We start from the raw sequence: 27981 nt of genomic DNA on the forward strand, positions 1-27981 counted from the left end.
ACATCACGCCGACTTCCTCCATTGAACGTCCGTCTCCAAATTATATGTGCATATGAGAGCAATTAAATGTTAATTTTAGGTGAAACAAATAAGTTGGCCCTACATATTTGATTGTCTAATATTATGCACTGTACACTAACGAATACACATTTGAGTTGAGTTTTCATCGAAGTCACAGAATTTTCAGTTGAAATGAGGACTCCCTATAAATAATCTCATCTCTATTTATTGGTTTTCAAATTTTTGTTTTCTAATGTGTTATCGTAAAATTGTGTAATTGAGGTTATACATTTTTCTTAACGATCAACTGGTGTAATAATCGCCTCAGACCTGAACTTCAACAGCCACTAAATCTGCCTGCTACCACCCAATAAACAGCCAGAATTACAAGACTTCTGGTGAAACAAGACATGGAAAAACTTACCGATGCATTCATTTTTAGCAGAACGGGTTACTGCAATGGTGTATTTACAGGTTTTAATAATAACTAATCAATCAGGCTGCGACAGCTAATCCAGAGTGCTGCCCATAGTTAGCTTGGATAGGCTCCAGCACCCCTTCGACACTTGTGAGGAGAGGCGACTCGGTAAAATTAATGAATGTTTTATTTTCATTGCTGCAAACAGTACATCACAGTCTTTGGGGACTTAGTTTTCAAAGTACTCGAGGTTTTTGGACTTGTGCACCAGAGGGCAGTCTCGAGTTGTTCGATTTGTTGAAGGGCTCCAAATTCCAATTTTGTTTATTTTGTTATTTTTAATGCTGCGGGTCAGGAAAACCATTTACACAAACAAAATAACCATTGAGGGTCAGAAAAATGCTTAGAGGTAAAAATGACCTACGCAAGGCTAAGGAACAATGGGACACACACTTTCATTTTATTAATTTTGCGTTAAGTTGTTCACATAAAATCAAAGAATACATCTGAAACTGTACATTGGTCACAAACAAGCACATGAACATATAAATCTTCTTCAAAGAGAATTAGTAAAGTAAAAAAAAAAAATAAATCATTGACTTTACAATCAAAAAGTGAGAATACTGGCCTTTGGCCTGTGTAATTTACATGACATGTTATTGCTGACAATGACCTCTTCCTGCCCTTAATTACGCAGAATCATTTAGACTAGAACCATAATAAACATGTAAGGGGATCAAGGACGAGGTGGACCCAAACGCAGGGAAAACAAAAGGCGGCAAGTCAGGGTGGTGATAAACAAAAAAAAATTGTTAATTTTAGTGACAAAACTCAAAATACAAACAAGAGCCCCAAAATGCAAGTACAAACCAAATTCAAACAAAAGACTGGGTATGAAATTTACTGGGATACAGGCACAAAGGGAGCATGGACACGGACATGTGGTGAGAACAGAATGACGCAACAAGAACAGAAAGCACATGGGGATCTTAAATACAGACAAGGGGTAACGAGACAATGAGGCACAGGTGGGTGATACAAGAGGCAGCGGATTAGTCGAGACACAAGGAGCAAACCTACCAAACCTACAAACCTAAACCAATTTAACTCAAGGCATGACAAAACACTTATTCTGAAGAGTATAATTTAATACTTACATTTTACTATGGTCCACTTGAAGGGCTTGAATTGAAATTTTTAAAAGAAACAAACAAACAAACAAAAAAAGATACATAATGATTTCCATGCACGTGATACAGTATGTGATGATGATGATGCTTTTGATGGGAGAATGAAAGGGATACAAATATAAAATGAAGGTCCGGAAATTCCTGACTTTTTTGAGTGGGCTGGAAAAATTGGGGCGGAACACACAGATGAGGCTTCTTTTTTGGTCTTTCTTATCATCTGGTGCAACATATGTAGGTATGCTGAAAGAGCAATAGAATTTACATCACACACACACATGCATACAAGCAAACACAATCAGCGTAAATATTACTAATTTCATGAGTACGTTCAACAATTTCTCATTGGTTTCTATTTCACTTCAGCTGCCAAGGTGGTTTTGCTACTTTTTGCTTTTGGGAAAATAATCATTAACAAATAAGCAAAATGGTATAATCTTGAAAAGGAAATCAGGACTATCTCAGGCTCAAATTCAGCACGTTTTAATACTGGGAACAAATTTACAATAGTTCTACCCATATTAGGTTTGTTCGTGTAAGTAAACAGCAAAGGCATATTTTGTAAATATCTGCAAAGAATTTACGTAGCAGCCATTTTCCAATTAAAACTCCTGAAGGCCATAGTAAATTCATGAAAAACGAGATTATTTACTGGCATTTGAGGGTTTTTTTTTGTGTGACAGTAGGGGTGTGACAATATTTCGAAATGGTGATATATCGTGATACTTTGTATCCCAAAAGGTTATCGATATGATCCTGCCAACAATCGAAATATCGTTTTAAAAAGGTGTCGATGTCTAAAAAAAATACATAAAAATGAACCAACAATTTGGTACCAAAATCTTCCACCATAATAGTGTCTCAATTAACTCTAAGGCTGCATTGACGGTGCTTGACGCCCAATCCATCCACATGACGGGGGGGGGTCAAATGCTCGGGTCATTGGGCAGTCAGGATGCGCACAGAATCCAAGAGCAAAATACTAGTTTACAAATAAACAATGACCGCGAGCAATCAGTTTTGCACATTGCCTCTCATTTACAGTAATCGGTTCACAAACACTTCAAATTAATTACAATTATCACCACAGATTGCAATGTAGCACCCTTGTTATCTTTTACCCAATGAGATTCAATTTCCTGTATCTTACTATCATTCAGTGAAATTAATAAACTGCAGCTCAGCTGAAGACTCGTTACAACACTGTACAACAATTTACAGAGCGGAAATAGCCATCAATGGTGGAGGGTGGAGAACAATGCTGACTTCTGATTCCTGTTGGTAGTACTTTGTGGTATGTAGTGTCTGGTAATGCAAAAGAAATAAGCATGAAAAGCTGAAAAAGAAAAGTTGATAAACTAGTGACAAAGCCAACATTTAGTCCTAATACTGTACCTCATGCTGTGGTCTCTTGGCATTCAGGGTTGTCTAAAAGATTATCCTGTGTTGAACCTTTATTGAAGGATACAAGGCATAGAAAATACAATAAAAAAGTAAGTTGCTTTATTGGAAAAGAGATCTGGCCAAGGTTACCTTGTTCTGGAAGTGTTTCAGGTTGACGATCCGATCTGTGAAACACTAAAACAAAAATGTCACGCAAATGAGAATTCATTCATTTGCCTTCTGATTCATGCACACCTACGGACAGTTTGGAGTGTTCAATCAGTCTACCGTGCATATTTTTGGGATTAAATCCGTGGATAAAATCCGCACAGGCACGAGGAGAACAACCAAACTCTAAACAGGGAGGCCTGAGCCGAGATTGAACCAACAATGTCAGAACTGTGTGGCGGACATGCTAACCACTCTTCCATCGTACCACCTACTAATGAGAACATACCCACAATGTGGAACATAATCTGGACGACACCACAACCAAACACCAGTACATAATCTGTACTATAACCTTGATAGTAAAATCGAGTAACGCAGAGAACACACTAATGTGTAATGTCGATTTTTTTTTTTTTTTTTTAAAGAAAATATAATCTGAACATTGGGATGTAAATTGGACATCTAAAAATGGCACCAAAGGATGATTTTAAAAATATGCAGTTTACGATATGTTTTGACTGTCAAATATTCCTTTCAGTTAGGGCTGAACGATATTGGAAAAAAGACTGACATAGCGACTTTTTGGGGGGTTGCAATATATTGCAATATTACAACCAGAAGAATTTGGACAGATATTTTGGTTGACTCAGCATTTCCACATTGTATTCATATAATACCGTTTATTCCAGGCTAAGGGGATTCATTTGTGAATGAAGATTGCTGTATACATTTACTTGAGAAACGTTTTGAGAAAAATGTACTTTTTATATTTAGTTGAGTAGATTCAAGAAAAGGAAACGCTATTCTTACTCCGCTACTTTGGGCTTTTTTGGGGGGAGGGGGCTTGGACTTTTTTTGTCAGAGATGTCAACAGTAGCTCCACAAGTTTCACCAATGAGATGTCTCAACAATAATCACATGACTCCACTAAACCAATGAGACTCAAGCTTGCCGTTGTTCTATCATTCCAGCCTGTTCAATCATGCGTCTTTAAAGCACCATAGAAAATTAAGTATTTGCTGTATGTGGTGAGAAAAAAATACATTTTAAAAATAATAATAAAAATCAAACATTGCAAGCAGTTACTCACAATGTTATTCATTATTTGAGTATTCTTTTCAACAAATACTTTTTTACTTGTACCTGAGTACATTTTTTTGGATGATGACTACTTTTACTTGAGTAATATTATATTGAAGTAACGCTACTCTTACTTGAGTACAATTTTTGGCTACTCCACCCAGCCCTGATAAAAGGGATCCAGTCTCTGCACAATTGCTGCTTTTATGGATCAGAAAAAATATAAAACGATTGCACGCCCTGTGGTAGAACTACTGCATATGCGCACATTGCGATGGCGATGTTCAAACGATATGTATTGTGCAGGCCTACTTTTAGTTGTGCCTTTCAATACATCCAAAACCAGTATATGTCTCTAAACTCCAAATTTTCAAAAACAATTCAGTAGCTTCACAAAACTTTATATCATCATCCAGGGTTTTGCAAATTGTTTAATTATGGCAATCTTACTTTTTGTAATACCACCTAATCGACCTAAAATAGGAATGGCTGATTCAGTGTCTGACAATGGGGGAGTTTTTATACAGTTGGTGAAATATAAAACTTCTATTTTCCATTGTGTATACAGTGGTGAGAACAAGTATTTGATACATTGCCAATGGGTTTTCCCATTGGCAGTGTATCAAATACTGTACTTGCTCTCCCCACAGTATCTGATGTGACTGTGTGCTCCTGCATTGAAGATTCAACTGCTAATTATCAATTATATCACAACTTAACCATACGACACAACCATTTGGCAAGTTTGAACTTGAATGGAATGAGATAGGGAATGTTGTCAGGGGTGCTACCATGAGCTAACCTGCTAAATAACCAGGGGCATGTTATTGTGAATATACAGTATAATACTGAATACTTACAGTTAAGGCACTTGATTTTTAACACCAGGAACAGCAGCAATCCTACAACAAGCGACCCAATGACCACCACAGGGGCTACTACTTTGGTAGCAACATCCAAGCCTCTCTCTGTTTTTTCTGCCCGACCTACAGAGGTAAAAAAATACATATCAGATTCATGGGTCTGGTCAGTGCATCTGCTAATAATTACTGGAAACATTTCATTGTGAAACAAAAACAAAATAATTTTACTTTCTCTTTTTGTCTAAGAGTTTGACTGGGAACACATTGTTCCAGTAGTTACAGATGAGTAGAACATTTGTCAACCCTCACTACAATATAGAGTTGTAGTGTGACATTAATAATTTTTTTTTCATTTTATTCATCAAAGTAGGTCAAGTGAAATCAAAAATTTGATTTGTCGACCTTATACTTAAATCCTTTTTTGATCTGTTTGTGAATGAGCTAAACAAATAAATGTCATACTTATTACAACACTATACGGCAGAGGGGGTTGAATCATTTTGAACACAACTGTATTTCTCTCTTTTCTTTAATTGCCCACCCTAGATTGGTAAACAATAGATACAAAGGTCGGGTGCATGTGTTTAGGGGAGACAATTACTGGAAGGATTTCTTTGTGACACAAAAACAAAATGATTTTACTTTCGCTTTCTTAGAATTTTACTGGTCACACATTTTTCCTCAAAGAAACAAATCAAGCGGTACACTATTTCATTTTTTTTTTATGCAAATATTCAAGATTTGTCAATGCATTTATTTCCAGTATGAGGGAAGCTTGAGTCTTTCACCCTCGACTGAAGGCGTTGTGTGTACTTTATCAGAAATATTTTTGGAGACATTTTATGAATTTGATCTATGAATAAATCACTTACACTTCAAAGTTTTCTAAGGTTGTGTTTGAGCGTGTAAATATTTTTGGGGACATTTTATGAATTTGATCTAAGAATAAATGAGGAGACAGTGTAAAGCGCCTTGAGGGCCTTAAAAGGTGGAAATGCGCTATACAAGTGTAACACCATTTACCATTTACCAAATCACTTACACTTTAAAGTTTCCTAAGGTTGTGTTTGAACGTGTTTATTGGGAGACCTACTGAAAGCATTGAGAAAACAGCTACTGTATTTTTAAAAAAGTTGCTTGGTTTTTGGAATTTCATCATTTTACAGATATCAGCTGACAAAAGCAATATCTAATTTTTCGATGTGCTGAATGGCTCACCAATGTATAAAAAAAATACCGGGCATGATGTAGTTTATCGATGTAAGCTACAGTTTATGTCTTTAAAGTCTACGGTGTGTGACGTTGTGAGTAGACATTTTGAGCAGTTCCAGCATGCCTTTGGGTTAGTTCAAAAAGTTCAATAAAAGCTGAAAAGTGCAGCTTCTGTCTCTCTTTTCCTACATGTCAGCACATTACAGCAAGTAAACACTATATAAAACCATAAAAAACGATAGGTATAATTGTGCTGGTATTTAAATACCTTGGCAGAAAGAAGTGTAAATTTGTGACAAGGCAAAAAAATGCATTTAAGGTCTAACATGATTTAAAAAATTTTTTTTTAAAAACCATAAAACTATGAGGCTTGTCAAAACAGTGCAATAACTATTCAATTCAAGCTCTTGCATTGAGGTTGTGAACATGCTTTTGTCAAACTCACTCAGTAAAATGATATGATATTTTCACAATTGAAGAATTATAAGCTGTGTTCGTGGTTCAGAGGAATCAGATGTGGAGATACAGTGTAGTGAGACATCACACGTGAAGCAAAACCAAACAGTAATAAGTTGAGCAAGTCACTAACCATCGTCCAGTTCTGTTAAAACTACGATGGATTCTTTTTTTTCTCAATTTGTCCTTGTTCACGGGCTTGCTATTAAAATGATAAGAATACAGTAATAATAATTCATGATGCTTCACGAATGTAAGCGCTCAGTTTCGGACTAATCACCATAGTGCAACATTGTGCAAGATGCACTGGTAAGATTGAAAGCTTGAAGAACTTGTAAATCTTGTTGATTTGCCAGATAATATCAATATGCCCATCAAGTTGCCAAATACATACTTCAAAAACATTCATTCATCCATTTTCCATGCCGCTTTTCCTCATAAGGGTCGCGGGATGCTACAGCCTATCCCAGCTAACAGACTTTTTTTTTTTTTTTTTTTTTTTTTTTAAATGAACCAGAAGAGTCGAACTGGCAATGTTGTCGACTTGAAATCAATAAACAGATAGTTGAAGGAAAGAACCAGAAGAGATTCCTGCTTTTGGGAGGACTAGTTCCAACTTGTCTTTCACTATCACAGCAACTTTGTTATGTTTTGGAAGAAACATTAACCATACTTTCTCCCAGTCTTCCTCTTTTAACGTCATTGTTTATTTCCAAATCAGCCAGACACTAAAAAGCCAAAGAAATAGGAAAATTTACACAATGAAATCTTTGATTCTCTAAGAACTGAGCTCTTGTGCAGGTGTAGTGTATACTAATATGTTGAGTGATACCCATGACGGTGCCGAATGAGATTTTGACAAACTGAATTAGGTTTTATAATTCCCAGTAGAGGCCCAGGTATGGAAAGCATTACCGCCTTTAGGCATATTTTAGCTGAAACTAAATGGTGGAATTTGTCTCCCTTGAGAGGCGTTTGCCTACCTGCAAAATGGCTTGGGTTTGCAATCGTCACTATGGCCTCGTAGTCTTTGCCGCCATTGGCGTTGAATACCACACATTTGATTTTGGAAGGGTCCTGCCCAAGCCAGAAAGTCAGCTCACTGGACAGACTGTACAGTCCAGTTTCCATCTCCTTGGCCACAGTATTTATGTTCTGCTGCACGTCATCACCAATAGACCAGCTCAGTTGCCCCTTTGGATAGCCGCCTTCTGAGCGACATGTAAGGGTGACTTGTGAGTTTCGGGTGCCGTTTGCTGGGGCTGATAGGATGATGGGTGTTTTGTATTTGGCTGCAAGCAACATTGATGAAAGTTATACACAATTTGTAATTCTATGCACGTTTAGCATGGGGTAAATAAGAGAAAAAAAAACATGCTGATAAAAATGCTACAAGGATTTGAGTGTAAAGGTGTAGTGTTGTGAGTAAACTTTCACCTGTGACATCAAGGCTGGCTGAGCTTTCGATGTTCCCTCTGTCAGTTCCCACAGAGACTGTGTAATTGCCATGGTTTGACACGGCAGTGTTTGCGATGAGCATTGATATGTTCAATGACTTGCTGTTGAATGACGGCTCCGCAAACGAATAGCCCTTCGTCAACTCCTTTACTTTTTTACCAATAAAAACCAGCACGGCCTTGTTATCTTTTCTCCAAACGACTTCGTTCACTGTCAAGTCTTCCAACTTCTGTGTCGGCTTGATCATGCAGTCTAAGATAGATGGTTCATTGAATCGGCCTATGTTCTCCTTGCAGTCCACCCTCACGAATGCTATGGGGAAAAAATATGTTTCGCGATGAAGTCGCACAGGTAGCAAAAGCACAATCAGTGGCACTTATTTTAATAACTGCATGATTCATGTGTTTTATTTATGATTAACCCGATCAAAAAACATTTTTTAAATTTCCAACACTTTAAGCAACACTGGGTAACTTTTCAGTTTTGGTTGATTTTAGCGACGCCGGTGGACAAAAGCGGTAGTGTTTTGCTTTTAGGAAGACCGCGTTTCCCATTAGGACCAGCGCACACCCACACAGTGTCGTGAAATCATCATCTCCCGGTCGCCTGCAGATGGATTAAACAACATTTCTGTTTCCAGCCAGCAGATGTGTGAAGGATGAATAGTCAAAATTAGCGATGGCAGCTTGAAACTGAAACTTCAAAATGTGCTTCGAACCGATGACGTATATTTATATTGGACCACTGTTCGGGTGCTTGCTTCAAACCACATGACATATAATGTACGAAACAGGAACCGTTTCAGTTCTTGAATGAAACACCCCTATCAGTTCATAATCCAATCAGACGGGTCACAGACACTGGCTCGATTCTGACAAGTGACTGGCTGAGGTGATTTGAATTATAGTATCTCATTATTTTATAAGGGCGCTAACAAATGTTAAATTTGCGGGTCGGTGTCGTCGTGGTTCGTGCACGTTTTTGGAGTTGACTTGCTGAGAAATCTGTTTGATCATTAACGAGCAAGCTAGGAAGAGAGAGGGTTCTAAAATGTGGGAACACTATGATCTGATCGCTCTTGATAAGGTTCGTGCGCTGTCTATAAACACGTAACATAAGTAATGTCATTTTTAAAAGTTATATTGCAAACAAAATTAAAGTTCAGTATCGATACTCTGGCCAGAGATGCGTCTGATAACAGGAAGGTATCAAGGAATGCCTCAGCATATGCGACAAAGGAGGTGCAGCAATACTTTACTGATCTACTACTGGGAAGAGGCGAATTCACATTTTGATTCCAGTTCCAAACGATTCTCGATTGATTCTTTTAATAGGCAGGGTAAAAAAAAAAAATTGCATAGTTTATATTAATTTCTTAACTGCTCGATTATTTTCTTAATTATATGAACTTTCAATTAACTCTGCTATGAATTTCTCACGGGGTTATTTTTAACTTGTATATAAATATAAGTCTTTGAACTTGAATATGATGACGTTTCTTTCCACAAGAGTGCACTTTCACAAAGACGTTTATTTTTCAAAAGCTCACGGAGAAAACGTTTACATTTATTCTTTTGCCTATGTCTTAGAGCAGGGGTCCCCAACCTTTTTTGCACCACGGACCGGTGTCCTGTCAAATTTTGCACCCTTATAAAATTTTGCTCCCAAAGCTTTTGTGGCGGTGAAAAAGCCCTCTTTTATATTCAGTTGGACTCTCAATGTTATCCAATGGTGCTAAAAAACTATTTACATCATAAACATGCATGTGCAACACGGAAATGGCGTAAATTAATGCTTAACGACACGGCAAAGTCGTTAAGTGAGAGGGCTACGTGCAGTTGTTGTGTGCACCTAACATGGCAAACGTAAGTTAATATTTCTTTAAAGAAAGTTTGTAGTGTGTACTTTGGAATCGCTGCATTCGCGGTCCTTTTTAACGTTACGCGCATGCCAACTTTGTCAGAACACCGGCAATGTGCGGCAGAAAAATACAGCAAATATAAAATTGCATTTGTTTTTAGCCCCGTCGTGTTAAGTGCAGGGAAAAAATACAACTCACCCGCTGAATCAGTGGGAGGCCTGAGTTTGTTTCGTTGAGACGAGATGGTCCCGGGATGGGAGAGTGAGAGAAGCTAGCATCACAAATCCACGATGTTGGAAATTGTAGCACAGTTTTCAGTGCGCTCCAAGCAATGTCAGGATATTCCGAAATGACTTTAATCCAGAACTTCGGTAGAGTTGTTGTCTCAAATGTACGTTTAAGGTCGCCGTGATTTGCGATCTCTACAAGCTGATATTCCTGTTGCACAGACATGCTCGAATCACTCGATTTATTCACATAAGGGTCACGAATTCACTCCTTCGCAGTTTGTGGGTCTTTAGTGATTGGGAAGTAGCATAAATTTAGTTTTCTTCGAGGTTGTAGGCACATCTTCTGGCTCGTCAGGTTCCCTTTTCCCCGTAAAAAGTCTGTCCAAAGACGTCTGTTATTCAGTCATTCTAGTGTGGGGGCTAATTATTTCCGGGAAGAAATGTGATTGTCGACGACCTACGTCATACGTTATTATCGAGTCCAAGCACGCATAGATATACAAAACGAGATTTAGTGCTAACAGCCCAATCAATGCATTTCTATGACGACCTCCTATCCTGTAGTTGTATATCTAGAGTAGACAGGGATACTGGTGTGTTAAGCAGCACAGGCCAAAGTCAATTGGCCAGAATGCAGTCGTTAATAAATTATTAATTATTTCTGCGCGGCCCGGTACCAAACGCGCCACGGACCAGGACCAGTCGGCGGCCCGGTCGTTGGGGACCCCTGTCTTAGAGTGTCTTATGCTGTGGGCATTTATTGTATTGCATCGTTTATTTTAGGTGGTATTTTAAATGGACATCTTGCAGATTTCAGGCAGGGAGTGTTCTGTCCCTTGCTCTTAAGTTGACTACTTTTTAGGTTTGATTTCTTTCTAAACTGATATATTGTTCATCCGTCCACAAGATGTCACTATTGTAACTCCGGACTCTAGAGTTTTTCTTTGGTTTTGCTATGTGTCTCCCCTACTGGTGAATTACTGGAAACAGCTTGCAAAAAGAAATTATTACTTTAGTTGGAAAAGAATCCTTGAGGTGTACAGACGCTACACACCTCCTCTGCACTACACATCGTTGGGAAAACAAAGTCTGTAAATTTGCATGTTTTAACAGAGGGTCTGATATCATTTTGGTGTGTTTATTCTGTTAATTTGTTGTCATTTTTGTGATGCAACATGTTTTTGTGCTAAGCTAAATTAGCCACTTCATTTGATTTGCTCATAATGGAGCTGCACTTTATGTGGCTTCTCCTTCATGGTGTTCGGCAGCTATTTTTTCGGTCGGCGGTCAGGGCATCGAAACTTGGAAACGAAATTTTAAAAATTCTAACGGTTCAGGGAGAACTGGAGTGTTAGTCCCGGATCCCATGGATGCTTGATGCCCGATGCCCAACCCGAATGAAGAAAAATACGAAAACTTTTTGTCTGTTATGTTGCTCTTTGGAGAATTTGCGCGAAAGCGTTTGTATCGACTTCCGTCTTTATAATGAAAGTGGGAAGGGACGTGTGCCGTCAAGCAATCAGCGCATTTGTAGTTTTTTGTTGTAGCAGGGTTCCTGGCACCCTCCTCAAAGTGAAAGCGACACAGACCTCCTCAAGATACAAAAGAAGTGACATTCAACATATCACAAATGTTATGAAAATATCTTATAAAGGTTGAAAAGTTACCTAGTGTTGCTTTAATTGAAACAAGAACATTGTTTCAAACAGGTAGTGCAGAAAATGCACAAATATGCATTGATTGTAATTAAACTACTCTTTTTGCTCCATACCAATCTCGTAAAAGGTCAAAAATACTGATCATTGTTTTCCAAAGTAAAAGCAGTTGCTAGCCAATGCTTTATTTTGTATAAACACAAAGATTTTTTTTGCTTTTATGGACCACAAGAGGCCTTTTTTTTTTTTTTTTTAAACAGCGAACTGGATTGTCATGTTGTAGTCTATTTGCACCCAAATGACATGACACGTTTTTGTGATTCAGTTCAGGTCAGAGGAACAGGTAGTTAGTTACCCGCATTCGGCCACTTGAAGTATCATATACTGATATGTGCCATTGCACCTCTGTGAAAAGGTTTGAGCTTGAACATGCTTTTATAGACATACTGCAATAATACAACTTACCATTTTCTACATTTTGACCACAAATGTAAACTGCCATCAGCAGCCGCAACAGGATTCTAAATGAGGCCATTGTCATTTACCTGCGAATGGAAATGGAAGAAGTTAAAATGTTCTTTTCTGTTACCGTACAAATACAGTATAAAATGCATACATTTGTTGTGGTTTACTCACTGCAGTACTTAATACCATGTGTATCTGTGGATTAAAATGGAAGTGCTCCGGTTAATGAGGTACAGTATGCACAAATTCGCAAGGTGTTAGATTGAATGTAAGAGCTAAATCAAAAACAATTTTTTTTTATTCCTATCTTGTGTTCGGGTGTTATGGGTGGTGTTGATGGCACTAGCGCAAAAAATTTGCAAGACCCGCCACACTTTGACGGGCCCCTGATGACCATCGTCCGACTGGGGAGTTTACAGACAGATTGGAACAAGTATGCACTTTTACACATGAAGACTGGCCCGGGTAAGGCCGCAACGCCTCTGTTGTAAGCCTCTGTGCAATCGGACGGCTATCCCTGTTTTCACTTTTCTTTGTATGCACACCCATTGTATTTGCTTATTAAAAGTGTAATATCTTATTGCACTGCACAGAACATTTGACCAGAAGTGTATAGGATAACTATCGCACTGACATGTGACCCCTGAACTATTCCAAAATTACAAGTGTACTTTTACGTATTTTTTTGCAATGCAGTTGCAATGCAGCAACAGACACTTTTTATAACAGCAGCTTATTTGTCTTATATAAAGGACAAAATTGTGCATATTTTTTAATTGTGAATCACAGCATGAGTGTCATGGGTATTTTTTTTTTTTTAGAATTTAAAGTTACTACGATTGCAAAATACTGTGCAGACCCTCTGATTGCCTCATTATCTTATACCTTCTTAAAATAACGTATTATTTCCAATAAGATCTAGGTCAAACTAAATTTGGAAAACGTTTTGACATATTTCATAATGTAACCTAACCCTAACCCTATTCGAACTGTGAATTGCAAAAGAAAAAAAAAGAAAAAAATCCCGTAAAAACAAGTTTTTTATTCCCTTGCCCTTTCATAACTTTTTCCCTGATTGTATAACAACATTTTTTTTTCATAAAACTGCCAATTTAAAAATAAAATGTGCCTGATGTATCTGATTACTAATTGGTTTACTCTACTCATACTAGTATTTTTACAGGCTGAATGCCTGTTAAGTTGCCGCTCATGTAGTTGTTGATAGGGGTTTGTGCACTATTGCTTTTTAAATATATTCCTCCATTATTTGTGGATGGCTCACGATGAAATTTTGTAAGTATATTCTTCGGATGCATTTGCATCAAACTTGGAGCCTGATATTTCTTCTGGATGATGCCTGATTACTATATTTTCCATACTATAAGGTACACCTTCATGAATGGCCTATTTTAAAACTGTTTTCATATAAAGGGCGCACCGCATTATCAAAGAGAAGTGGTAGTAGTGGTCGGGGTTGTGTTATGCATACACTAGCTCGGGAACTTATGTCTCGCCAGCCATATCTGACTCTTGTTGAGTGCATCTGGCTCTCCGCCAACCCGTAATTTTAAATGTGGAACCGGCTGGCTCATTTGACATTAACGAGCCGTGATGAGCTGATGGTCCATTCACACATTTTTCTTGGACCTTCAAACATACGTTGCAATAATATGCTTCAGTTCAGTGCCCATTGGTGGTCCTCCCGTCGCGGGTTTGCACGGAGCTGGGCGTAAGTACAGAGCTCGTCTTGCGCCTTAAATCTCTGCTCAGCCAGAAGGGCCTGCTGACCCCTCCCAACTCAATGCTGAGCGATCTGGAGTATACAAAAATGCGTGGGGGAAAATTAAACCACGAAAGGTAACTGTGTGGTACCTCAGGTCACAGAGGTGCGCAATCAGTTTGACTTCCATGTCTTTTTGCTTGTCAAAATTATCGCGTTCCCTGGTTGCGGTTTTATACTTCCAAGAAATATATGCAGTGCCACAACCATGATTATGTTTGTTATTTTCCAAGTTCGTAATTATGTTTGTTTTATTTGTAACTTTGATTGTAACATACCAAATAACGATGTCAGGCTTTCATTGTTGTTTTCTAAAGATTTATTTCAATCACAACACGGCGACTGCTCGTAAAAGCCGAGCGTGCCCTCACTTTCCCGCATGATGCGTTCAAATACGCTAATGAAAAAAAAAAAAAAAAAACAGTGATCACAAAGCCGACTCGGACAAGCTGGCAACAGAATATGTAAAAAAAAAAAATATATATATATATATAGTATATACAGTATATAAATATACAGTATATAGACACACACTAAAATTTGTTTTTTTTTGGTTCTCTTAGTCAAAAAGGTCGACCCCTGCACAAGATGAAGCTGTGTTAAAGGGAATGACATGCTATGATTACTGAGGGAGTTCCAAAAAATGGATTATTAGATGCATCGCGATTTGACACGTGACGATTCGATTACTACACATTTAACAGACGCACGCACAACGTTATGATGGATTCTGCCGGTTACTGAGCGAGAGATTACTCCTTTTCATAAGACTGGGGAAAAAAATGTGTTTATGAGACAGGCAGGGACCCGGCGATCGCGCTTCTGTACGCAAGTTATTTTTTAGAGCGAGAGGGGAAGAGAGATAGTATGAGGGGTCGTACAAGACATTTTTCATTCTGGCCCTCTCACACACATACATTCTCCTTTCACATACATATATATTCACTCTCACACACATACATTCTCCTCTCACATGCATACATTCTCCTTTCACATCCATACATATTTACTTTCACATTCATACATTTTCACTCTCACATTCATACATTTTCACTCTCACATATATACATTTTTACTTTCACATTTATACATTTTTACTTTCACATTTATACATTTTCACTCTCACATTTATACATTTTTACTTTCACATTCATACATTTTTACTTTTACATTCATACATTTTTACTTTCACATTTATACATTTTTACTTTTGACGTTCATACATTTTCTCTGTCACGTTCATACATTTTCACTCTTATATTCATACATTTTTACTTTCACGTTTATACATTTTTACTTTCACATTTATACATTTTCACTCTCACATTCATACATTTTTACTTTCACATTTATACATTTTTACTTTCACGTTTATACATTTTCTCTCTCACGTTCATACATTTTCACTCTTATATTCATACGTTTACGCTCACATTCACACATTTTTAGTCTGTGAAATGTATGTTTGTATAAACAAAATATATGTGTATAAGAGTGAATATATATGTATGTGAGGAAATATATCAGCCAGATTTTTTTTTATCAACTTTTGAAATCAGGCGAAATGACAGCTGAAATAGGCAATTTTCAAAGTACTTTTATTTTGAAATGATACATCAGAATTTTATCAGAGTACTTTAGTTCGAGTCTTGGGGTTGTCCAGTATACCCCAGAAGTGGAACCGTCCCGGGATATCAGCCAGATTTTTTTTAATCAAATTTTGAAATCAGGCGAAATGACAGCAAAAATGGGCAATTTTCAAAGTACTTTTTTTTAAAATGATACATCAGAATTTTATCAGAGTACTTTAGTTCGAGTCTTGGGGTCGTCTAGTATACCTCAGAAGTGGAACCGTCCCGGGATATCGACCAGATTTTTTTTAATCAAATTTTGAAATCAGGCGAAATGACCGCAAAAATGGGCAATTTTCAAAGTACTTTTATTTTGAAATGCTACATCAGAATTTTATCAGAGTACTTTAGTTCGAGTCTTGGGGTCGTCTAGTATACCTCAGAAGTGGACCCGTCCCGGGATATCAGCCAGATATTTTTAAATTAATATTTGAAATAAGGGTAAATGACAGAAATAACTAGCAATTTTCTAAGTAGTATTACTCGGAATTCCTAAATTATTTTTTATATCATAATACTTTAGTTTGGGTCTCGGGGTGCTCGAGTGCCTCTCTCAAGTGGACCCGTTCTTGGATGGCTTCCCGTTTTTTATTTATTCATATTTATTTTTTTCAATAAAGGGACTAGCGCTGTGAAGCCACTGGGGGACTTGCGCTGTGAAGCCACCGCGTTCCATTATGAAGCCAGCGCGTTGCATTACCGTAATGCACACAATGCAAACAATGATCCAAATGAGGGGCGGCTAGCTTGACTTCGTTTTTACGAGTGGAGGGTGGCTTGACCGCAGTAGTTTACGAGCGGGTCATATTAGCTCTCGCTTGGACAGTTGAAGAGGTTCGAGAGTTGCTTGGTCTAAAAATGTCTCTCATTTCACTTTCAACTGCGTCATAATTAGCACTGTTGGGTGCAGTTGATTGTGTCCTTTGCCGCCGCTCGAGACAGGAAGCCAAAGAAGTTACAGTTTCTGGGGTCGACAAAATGTTTTGCAAAAGTCCAACTGCTTGCCGAAGTGATTGTGCGTCCTCTTCCATGCTGACCCTTAGTTGTTATTTTATGAACAGTAACCCGCGTCAGGTTCTCAGCCAATCAGAGCTTACCAGTCAGAGCTAGCCAATCAGAGCTGGCTTCCGTTTCAACTAGACTCCTTCCGTTTTCACTATACTTTCACTCATACATGCATACATTCTCCTCTCACGTTCATACATACTTTCCTCACATACATATATATTCACTTTTATACACATATATTTTATTTATACAAACATACATTTCACAGACTAAAAATGTGTGAATGTGAGCGTAAACATGTATGAATATAAGAGTGAAAATGTATGAACGTGAGAGAGAAAATATATAAACGTGAAAGTAAAAATGAATAAATGTGAAAGTAAAAATGTATGAATGTGAGAGTGAAAATGTATAAATGTGAAAGTAAAAATGTATGAATATAAGAGTGAAAATGTATGAACGTGACAGACAAAATGTATGAACGTGAAAGTAAAAATGTATAAATGTGAAAGTAAAAATGTATGAATGTGAAAGTAAAAATGTATAAATGTGAAAGTAAAAATGTATAAATGTGAAAGTAAATATGTATGGATGTGAAAGGAGAATGTATGCATGTGAGAGGAGAATGTATGTGTGTGAGAGTGAATATATATGTATGTGAAAGGAGAATGTATGTTTATGAGAGGGCCAGAATGAAAAATGTCTTGTACGGCCCCTCATAAGATAGTTCGTTGCTCCTTGTCTTTCCATTGTGTAGCAGTAGTTCAAGTGTTACTGGAAAAAGTCCCTAGTGTTTTGCTAAGTCCGGTGTCTGTCTATCAGAGGGTAGTACACGAACCCTGTTGTACTGTTTAGCCTTTATTGTTGTTGTTTTTTTTTTTTTAGATGTTACTAGTTAGTGCTGAGCGCTATGCTAATTAGCAACTTCGCTACCAGGATTAAGTACAGCGATAACCCTACAAACATGCAAAACAGTACAGAAATCTGTAAAAATAAAGTAACGTATTTTCGGACTATAAGTCGCAGTTTTTTTTTAGTTTGGCTGGGAGTGCGACTTATACTCAGAAGTGACTTATGGGTGAAATTATTAACACATTATGATATCATTTCACATGTTATTTTGGTGTTTTGGAGTGACACTGATGGTTTGGTAAATTTGTTAGCATGTCCTTTATGCTATAGTTATCTGAATAACTCTTAATGGCAATGGCCACGTTCGCGTTCTGCCTTAGGCAATGTGTGTTCGATTGTATTATTGACTTTTTTATATTGAAATGCATGTTTTTAGTTTGTGGCGCTTTCACGCCCAAGTGGGGGCGCACTCGCATTTGTTTACGCGAAGAACACTCAAATGCCAGAAGAAGACGGACAGCTACGCAGCGTCTGAGCGAGTGGGCGAGAGAGAGAGAGAGAAACACGGCTGCGAACCTACGTTCATTGTTTATGCTCGTAAAATATCTCTACAGAGGCAACGCCTGTGTGTATCATCTTTTCTGTTGTTGTTGTTGTGTGTTTTCACCTGCGATTGGACCTTTAGAGCCAGTTGTGTGGTTGTTTGAACGATGTGCTAATGCTAGCGAACGCATGCTAACCATTTGTGTCATTGCTGTAACAACAGCTAATTATCATTTATTTACGTTGATGCAAAACTGTTTGGTATCGAGGACGAAATTGATTTGTATCATTTGTATTTTTAGTTTCACTCTTCAAATGATGGTGTCATAACGACGGCCAAAATAAAGTCAGCAAATTATACATCCGTTATATGTCCAGCATCGTCATTGGGAGTTTAGCTCGCTGTATAGCCAGGACCGAGCCGTAGCGTCCTGGTGAGGACAGTATATTCACTAGAGCTGGGAATCTTTGGGCACCTAACGATTCGATTACGATTCAGAGGCTCCGATTCGATTATAAAACCATTATTGATGCACCCCCCCTCCTTTTTTTTTTTTTTTTTAAATGTTTTGTACATTAGTTCCAAAATTGTTCAAAAATACTCTGTCTAAACCAAACTACTATTTCAGTACCAAGTTAACATATAGCAGTAAACAAATATACAAAAATAACAGTAAATAAAAAACTCCAGTCCCCATTCTGTATCAGCAGCTTTAAACTACATTCAATTAATTTAATGTTGTGAATCAACCGTTAAAGTTGTTAAAATTGCTCCCGTTATTCCATAATTTCCCTTTTGTCTACTTTCGATATGTGAAAGTTTTAAAACTATTTTAAAGATAGATTCAAGTCAATATTTTACCTATTTAGGAGTATTTTAGATAAAAAATTAATTAGGTTTGCTTGGAAGGTTCGCTACAACAGCCTTGCAGGGAAGTGTACTGTTTTAAGATGGCGGCTGTTTACTGACGCCCCCATTTAGCTTTTTGTAGATGTGCTGCTAAGGCTACCGAATCGATAATGCATCTAGTCCTATATAAATGATATCTACTGTAACATTATGTGGATGTACTTTGTAGCAGCTTTTCGGCAGCAGTCAGGTATGTTGTTGTGTTTTTTTTATCTCGTGGCATGAGTTGAGCTAGAGCCGTGAGTTGAGCATTGGCATTAAGAGAAGCACGATGTTTAGCTACTCTCGCTCCGTTCCTCATTCCGAAGACCGCGCGGCGCGCTGAGTGTGTTGTACTTCCGCTTTACTCGGCATATTTCAATAATCGGAATTTGGATGTTTGTGAATCGTTCTCGAATCTTCCACGGCCGAATCGCGAATAATCTAAGAATCGGAAATTTTGCACACCTCTAATATTCACATTTCGTTGTTCATGCATCATGTAACATTATCATACTGTGCACTTATTCAGCATGTTGTTCTCGATTGTATTTAGATATTAAATTGCCTTTCAAGATGACATATCTGTTCTATGTGTTGGATTTAATCAAGTAAATTTCCCCCAAAAATGCGACTTATACTCCGGTGTGACTTGTATATGTTTTTTTTTTTCTCTTCGTTGGGCATTTTATGGCTGGTGCGACTTACACTCAGGTGTGACTTATAGTCCGAAAAATACGCTATATTGGTTATGGTCTTATTTTTAAAGACACTTTGTTTCCAGAAAAGGTGTAAATTTTATTGTATTGTTTAGAGAAATAAGTACTGCCTTTGAAACAGCTAATGTTTTTGCACTTTCTTGTACAAAAAAAAAGCAGTTAAGGGCAGCTTTTTGTTGTATGGGCATGTTTCCATCGTTCCTGTTGAATCATTAGGATATTTTAAATTAATAATTGACATACATTTGTTTGGCTACTTTATTAATTAGTAATGTACGATGCATCGATAATCGTGATAACTGTGATGTGATCATCGTCAATACTGTGATCATCGTTCAATAATCAAATTGTAGCACCCTGAATTGTAATCGAATCAAATCGTGGGGTGCATAAGATGGCACACCCCCAATTATTACCCAATATTGATCTATATAAGGTGTGCCTTTTATTGCGGAAAATTTGGTAATTCGTTGCAAACTTGTTGTTGCCTGTTAGTTAGGAACAACCAATAAAGGGCATGTACGCTCTTCATCAGTCTTCAGTCTGTAGTAGCACACTAACTGCCACTGAAATACTAGTACTACTAACTAGCACTGAAATAACAAGCAATACTGTATTATTGCTTGTTATTTCAGTACAGCCCTTACTTTCTTGTTGGTCTAATTTGAACAATCTCTATACACTGGGTCTTAAAAGAGGTGACTGGGAGTTTGTTGTTGGGCTGCGATAAGGAAGAAGAAAAGCTGCACTGTTCGCTTTTATTTTTTAGTAGTCGCTTTTATCACCTTGTTTGTCGTCTGGTGTTTGTTTTTTACCTGACCTCCTAAAATGATAATGCCATGACTTGGAGTAGTAATAAAATGTCGTCTGTTCCCAACATGAAGGGATAAGTCCAATTTCAACATTCAATACAGTAAAACTATAGCTGTAATTCCAAAGTGCGGGTGTGACAACATCTTGAAAAGATCTTGTGTCAAAATGATCTTATGTCGAGGTACCACTGTATTCTTTTAAAAAGGTGTCACTTTGCAATATTTCAGTGTCGCTCTATTTACTTACAAAAATGTTGCACTGAAATATTCTCACCATTTGCAAGGAAGACAATAGTTTTTGACATATTGTCCGGAAAAGTGTAAAAATAAACATTATTAATATCTCTATTCAGAAATAGCTTGTTTTTCTCTTCAGCAGTTGTATCCTAGAATATTAACGATTGAGGTTATGACCCATGTTTCGCTATAGTGTGAGATAATGATTATTGTGAGCCTTGTATTGGAAATCATATTGTTATGAGAAGAAGCCAGAGGTTCCCACTACTCCAAAATAGGAATAACACATGCAAGGAGTGTAATTTCCTCACAAAAAGTTCCTGTTCAATTGTAGGTGCTAGAGCATACAGTAAATTGTAGTAAATTATAACTTATGAAACCTGCTGTGCAACATATTAACTCTGGTGGTTTTGTGTTCAATTATAGGTACAGAATAATTGCTCTTAGATAAGTGATGCGGCCTTTGAGCAGCATATTAAACACAAAAAGGAAAAAAAAACTATTGAACAATTGGCTGTTTCTATTTTTATACTGAATTTATTTTCATAAAATACTTGGGCGTAAAGGATAATCCTGTTTACTTGACATGGGCTAGAGAGACAATCTATCAAGACAAGTGACAGGCCGTTGGAAGTTAAAAGTTTATTTAACCTACAGGAATAGAGAAATACGAACCTACTCTGTTTAATTTTTTTTTTGTTCAACAATGCATGTCAAAAACTCAAAACACCATTCATCTGGATTTTAAAAAATGAGAGGTCAAATCTTCGGAGCAACAAAATGGCAATTTCACATATTTGGCATGAAAAATTGACATTAATGCCAGATATTTATCATTGTTGCATGATGCACACTGAGTAAGTACATTTATGAGGAAACTCAGACAAGATAATCAAATGGGTGTTTCAATAGTTTTTGTAAAATATTTTGGGGGATTTCTGTATGACAAAGCAAAATCCTCTCTACTTACATCAGTGGCCCCCAAACTGTTTGATGCCAGAGACAATTTTCAAGGGAGGCATATTTTGATGGACTGGCATTGAGATCCATGAAAACAAACTTTTAACTATACATTAGAACTCACTATTACGCTAAATGTAATGGTAGTTGTTATTAGTGGAAGCACTTTTTTTCTCTTCAATGAGTTGGCTCTTAAGGTGATACTCATCTTTAAATTTGTCTTTAATTGCTGAGTTATTGGTCTCCATGTCCAGTAGCACTTTTAATGACTTCATTTCCTCAATCTTAATTTACGTAAGCATTCGGAAACCAACCAACCAACACCAACATGAAATGATGTCAGTCAAGAAGCAATGACCCTTAAAGTTAAGCATTCATTAGAGAACTGTGGACTTTAAACCTGTCAATCTTTTGATCAGCTCACCTTCTTTACGAAACTATTCAAATAGAGCCGCCAAACAGCTAGAAATCACAAAAATAAACAATTTCCAATTTTACACTCTTTCTGATCATCGCGTTATACTACTCCAAGTCTCCACTTTGCCCATAGTGTCTACAAGAATAATACATGCCTCAGAGTCACCTGTTGAAACGTTCATACAAGAGACACACACACAGTCTTCCAATGTCATTGCTAGTTAACACGTCTTGTTGTGACTAATACCTTCAGTGTAATCTGTTTCCCAATGTGTTACCACTAAGAAAAATCTGAGAAGGAAGGAGTAATAGTTTCCAGAGAACACAGCTGTGAGGCCTATAAAGGCTCTGAGAGGGAACATGTACAACTCCCACGTTCTCTCATGAGATGGGGTAATCATGTAACATATATTTTAAAATAGCTGGCAAGAAAGTGGGCTATCCGATGGAATGATAAAAAACAAGGATCCCTGATGGAGTTCAACACAATGCTATAAAAATGCAGTGGTGCTACACATTTCTTGACATACCAAATGGATTATCAGCAGATAAGATTCAACTCACTAATCAGGCCAAAACAAGCTTGCATCACATTTGCTCTTTTAGTTTTGCTTTCTTTTCATATAAAACACGTTTTTTCTATTATTATTACAACAAAAACAAAAACATCAAACTGTCAGATGACAGATTGTTGCAGGAGATAGTTTAATAGTCACAAAATCACCAAGCAGAATATCCAAGACATTTTTTTTTTTTAATTGAAATGAAATGAGGAAGCAATCTTGCATACTGGAAACATTGATAGAAAAATAACACAATAGTTGCTTGAACAACAGAAATGCTATTTTTACACTGCATGCCTCACTTCACAGCCTGTAAGCACCGATAAACAATCTAGTGGAGTGACCTCCTTTTGCCAAGTGTTTAGACTTTGCAGCTCGGCTGACACTTCTCAGCTACAGTACTTATTGGCAGATTAAAAAACATGGGATAGCAATTTTGCTCAAATCGTATGGATCTTAGTATGAACTTATCTTGCTCGTCACAATTTGGAGAAATCGTCAAGTGTAAATTGGCCATGCTGACTGTGCTCGAATGAATGAGCTTCTCACTACTCGTGGTCATGTTTTATAGTCGCAGCACACACCAGCTAAAAAGGATGCATGCATGCATAAAGCCATTTTCTTTAGACTGCATCCTCACTAGGAACACTAGTGAGTTAGAGACGCCGGTGTTCTGCCAAAATCTCCTACATCGGCAAAACGTCTACATGAGTTGAATTTGACACCCAAAGTACTACCGTGCGCTCTCAACTTGTTTTTTTAGATGCATACAGGCAGAACGTACTAAAAAATGCCTTAAGAAAATACTTAAATGTAGTTATATCAAATAAGGATGGTTTAAATACGGTACGTGACTAAGATGGTCAGCTGCTTCAAAGCTAACACAAAAAACACAATGGTTAAGTATGAGAGGGTAAACATGCAAAAAGTATTTTTGAGGCAATAAAAAGGTACTAAAAAAGCTCAATAAAAACAAAAATAGTGAGTACTCGCCGCTTATAACCGATGTGCGTATGCCTGCGGATGCTTGCGCAAGCGCGCTGAGCATTGTAAAGGACGTTTGGCCGCGTAGTAAGGAATTGCCGAACACCTGTCAATAGTGTACCGCACGAATGCTATTTTTAGACCGAGACGTCGCCATCGTAACACTGAAGTGGGACATTATAGACACGCCTTCGCATACAAACTATGTTATTTCTGATTGTTTTCGCCGGTAATCTTTCAAAAAAGAACATGCCGACCAAACACTGCTATGTAACTTGTAGAAACGACTCTAAACATTACGACATAAGAAGGATGTTTTCTTCATATGTTTCCCGAAACCCAAAACTCAGAGGAAAAAATGTGAAGAATGGATCAACTTGCGCGGACGTCCAAACGACTAGTTTAACCTTTTAACACCGAACGTGTCGGCAGCGACACGTTCACACATATCGTCTTTGAAGCTTCGTCACGCTGTAATTACGTCACCCACGTGCCGCTGGTTGGTCTCATTTGAAAGTGCGGAAGTTGATGTCCACACCAGTTTTTATTTGAAGTCAATCGACCAAGAAAAACGGGAGATAACGTCATTTGAATTTCATAGTTTTATTGCACTCAGAAATATGCATTACAACGCTGCATGGACCATGTATCCATCTCCATATTTCTATCATTTCTTGTCGTTTATCAAAACCGAAAGCAGCCCAAAAGACTACATATCCCAAGAGCCATTGTGATGTCAAGAAGGACGAACCGAATGTGATCATTTTTAATGAATTTCCGAGCGAGGCGCTAACAAATGAAAGGGAGGCATGCCAAGCAAGCAACGGCCGGTTGGTTTGAGCGAGCGACTTTGAAACGTGGAGAATGAATCTAAAACTACATTTAGCGCAAGCTAATGCATTATTTCATCAACTCAAGGAAGAAGATGAGCCGTATTTGTCGTTGTTTTCTTTGGATGAGCCGGTGTCTCGGCGGGTAGAAGTGACAGCAGCGCCCAAACGGCGAAAGAGTAGGCTGTGTGATGTTGTGTGTGACGCAGCTCCGTGACCTGTTCAAGAAGAAGCTTTATTGAGTGCGAAAAAAAAAAAAAAATTTTTTAACTTTATTGGGTCGCATGCCTGAAAATTTTGAATTGAACTGAACTACTTGTCAATGTTTTTTTTTTAAATACTTTTTTAATGTTAGATATATTTTTTCTTCACTATAATCTTTTCGATTTTTATGTAGATGTGTGTTCGAGAAGTTTGATTGCATGTATGTATAAACTTTTGATAAGGTGATGGGTACAACACCTAACTTCACAAAGAGATATCCTCCAAACCCTTTTTTTGTGTTAGATGATACATATATATTTTTTCTCACCATTTTGCACAGTATATAACCTGTTTTGACCATAGTATGTGTAAAGGCCAAAAACGCCTATGACCATACCTGCTGTTTGTGTTGAATTGTCAAACATAAAACTATTCAATCTTATTTTTTTCTAGTGAATGTTTATCCTAACAAGTTAAATAAATATTATCAAGCTTCAAAACGGTTGGTCGAGCATGTTTGGTTGTCAATGGGACATCAACGTTACAAATTTTGAAAAAAGATTTTGGGATTTTTTTTGTCTTTTTGGGTCCAAAATGTGGATTATAATTGGTCAGTGAAGAAAACAACAGTTTGGACATGAAGACAAAGTGTCCTGAAAAAAGGGACCCAACTTGGCCATTGTAAACAATTTTTTCTTTGAAATATAAAGGCGACATCAAATGCATGCAAATTCGGCCAAAATTGGCTTAGGTGTTAAAGGGTTAACGCCAGCAAGGTGAAGTCATTCACATTTCATATGCGGTAAACATTTTGTTGGGGGCAATGGTCCTTCAGAGGACGAAGAGGTAAGCCATTTTGATATTTTTACTTATTTTTTAGCGTGGCGTTTTGCGGTGCTGCTTCTGTCTGACAATGAATGACCTGAAAAAATTAAAATGGTACCTGACTGCCACTGTTATGTTTTTTGTTGTTAAAAAAAAAAAAAAAAAACTTTAGTAAGGGGAAAGTGTAAATAAATTATAGAATTAAGATTTGTTATTAATGAAAAAGTTCAAAGTGTTAGTTGGCTGTCACTGAGTATCATTTGCGATCGCTACACAAAAATAGCAATGTAAATTGCCCCCAAGAACAATCAGAGACGTAAGACAACCAGAGGATATAATATAAAAGAAAGACAAGGCATATGGAGGTAAAGGATAGATTGTTGAAACAGGAGAATGTCATTGTCAGTGTCGTAAAGCAATGCACACAAGAAAAAGCTGTCAATAAAAAAGCTAACTCAGGTCGGCTCTTGTTCAGTCCTTGACACTCAAGCCATCTCTTTAAATGAACATTTGTATGTTCTTCCACATCTTTACCAGTGAATTTGGCACCAGGGACATCATTTTCCGAAAGAATTGGTAGGTTTAGCTCAGTAAACATCTCGTTCGTACACTATTTCCATTCATTTTCTATTAGGGACAAACGAGAGGTTGACCCGCCTAGCAACAATTGCTAATGTCAATTCCGACAGAATTGGTAGGTTTAGCTCAGTAAACATCTCGTTCGTACACTATTTCCATTCATTTTCTATTACGGACAAACGGGAGGTTGACCCGCCTAGCAACAATTGCTAACGTCATGAATATTAATGAGCAAAAGTGAAGTGTTGTTTGCGGTACGCCATTGCAGGGAACATATGAAAACTCATATTTACTACTATAAACAATTCAGCCTGTAATGTAAAGGTTTAAACTGTTTAACTCCAGAGAAAGCCAGATTGTGCAGAGAAAACCCACCACACGTATGGTAGGTTTCCTCCTCTAAACCCCAAATGTAACTGATTTATTATAATTTTAATTATCGAAACTCTTTTTTTTTTTTTTTTATTCTTCTTCTTCAAAGTGTGGAATGAATTAGAAAATGCTGCATTAAACTTGACCGAAGTCTGCAGAGTGAGAGCTCTCTGTGCATATTAAATCTCTACAATGCAAACACATGACACTAGTTTTAAGTGAACAAAAACCTACAAGTGCACATCAAGTGAACACGTTGACTCACCTAAAGCATATCTTTGGTGATTGTCCTCGCGGTGAGAGTTTCCCAGTCGGAACCGCAAAAGTAACAGACAGTGTGTGTGTGTCTAGTGCAACCATTAGCCGACGTATAAACCCTGGCTTGTTTCTTCATACTTTCACTTTCCGTATGAGTATTGAGCAAACCTGCTGAACGCCTCGAGGGTGGGAGGTGGCCTGAACTCTTTCAGCTTGCAATGCGTAACAGTTAATTATTAAATGAATAAGGTGGCGGGGGAAAACAGCTGCGCTAGCACGAGGAAATAACGAAGAAAAAAAATACTTATTTTTTTTTTTGTAGACGTTTCAGGTACTTTACACAGTTGTGTGTTTTCTAACATACTTGGTCATATGGATATTTAATATCAATTTTAAAAATATTGAGAGATTCAAGTAATAGAACTAAACAAAACTGAAAAAAATGTTTTTTTTAATAACTTTCTGTAAAATGTAATTTTAAATAAATGCAATTTTGTTGAGGAATAAATATAGGACACCCCCACATTCAATCCCCCTTAAAATGGCTAAAATCACACACAGGTGTATCACATCAGCTACACATGATTAGAACATCATGACCCAGTGTTTTGAAGAAGGCTTGCCATATTTAAACCTCACATTTTGTATGGTGTGCCCCTGACTGTTGAAATGAGAGAAAACACCATGGTGAGATCAAAGGAGTTGTCTGAGGCCTTGAGAAAAAAGATTGTAGACACTTATGAGTCTGGTAAGGGATTTCAAAAGATCTCAAAAGAATATAAAATCAGCCATTCCACTCTCCGGAAAATAGTCTACAAGTGGAGGACATTCAAAACAACTGCCAACATGCCCAAGTCTGGCCGTCCAAGCAAGTTCACCCAGAGAGCAGACTGCAAGATGCTAAAAGAAGTCTCCAAAAACCCTAAAATGTCATCAAAGAGCCGACAGCAGGCTCTTGCTACTGTTGATGTGGAAGTGCATACCTCTACAATCAGAAATAGACTTCACAGGTTTAACCTTCATGGGATGTGTGCAAGGAGGAAACCTTTGCTCTCCAAGAGGAACATGAAGCCCAGACT

At 37.5% G+C, this 27981-nt stretch overlaps 1 protein-coding gene across 2 annotated transcripts; it reads right to left on the reverse strand.

Moving 5' to 3' along the window:
- Positions 1 to 849: 849 nt before the first annotated feature.
- Positions 850 to 27069, reverse strand: zgc:174863 (uncharacterized protein LOC100136852 homolog). 2 transcript variants are annotated; one of them, XM_057844781.1, is made up of 9 exons: positions 26910 to 27056; positions 12591 to 12634; positions 12440 to 12519; positions 8208 to 8540; positions 7754 to 8062; positions 5100 to 5225; positions 3139 to 3183; positions 3001 to 3057; positions 850 to 2910 (listed from the first exon to the last, which is right to left on the reverse strand). In XM_057844781.1, the coding sequence occupies exons 3-8, from the start codon at positions 12513 to 12515 to the stop codon at positions 3002 to 3004; spliced, it is 945 nt and encodes a 314-aa protein (XP_057700764.1). In that variant the 5' UTR covers positions 12516 to 12519; positions 12591 to 12634; positions 26910 to 27056; the 3' UTR covers positions 850 to 2910; position 3001. The 2 variants fall into 2 exon arrangements, with proteins under 2 accessions (XP_057700764.1, XP_057700762.1); XM_057844779.1 differs by lacking the exon at positions 12591 to 12634 and having other exon boundaries at positions 26910 to 27069.
- Positions 27070 to 27981: the final 912 nt, after the last annotated feature.

Source organism: Corythoichthys intestinalis, chromosome 8 (assembly GCF_030265065.1).
Source record: "Corythoichthys intestinalis isolate RoL2023-P3 chromosome 8, ASM3026506v1, whole genome shotgun sequence".
NCBI classification, from domain to species: domain Eukaryota; kingdom Metazoa; phylum Chordata; class Actinopteri; order Syngnathiformes; family Syngnathidae; genus Corythoichthys; species Corythoichthys intestinalis.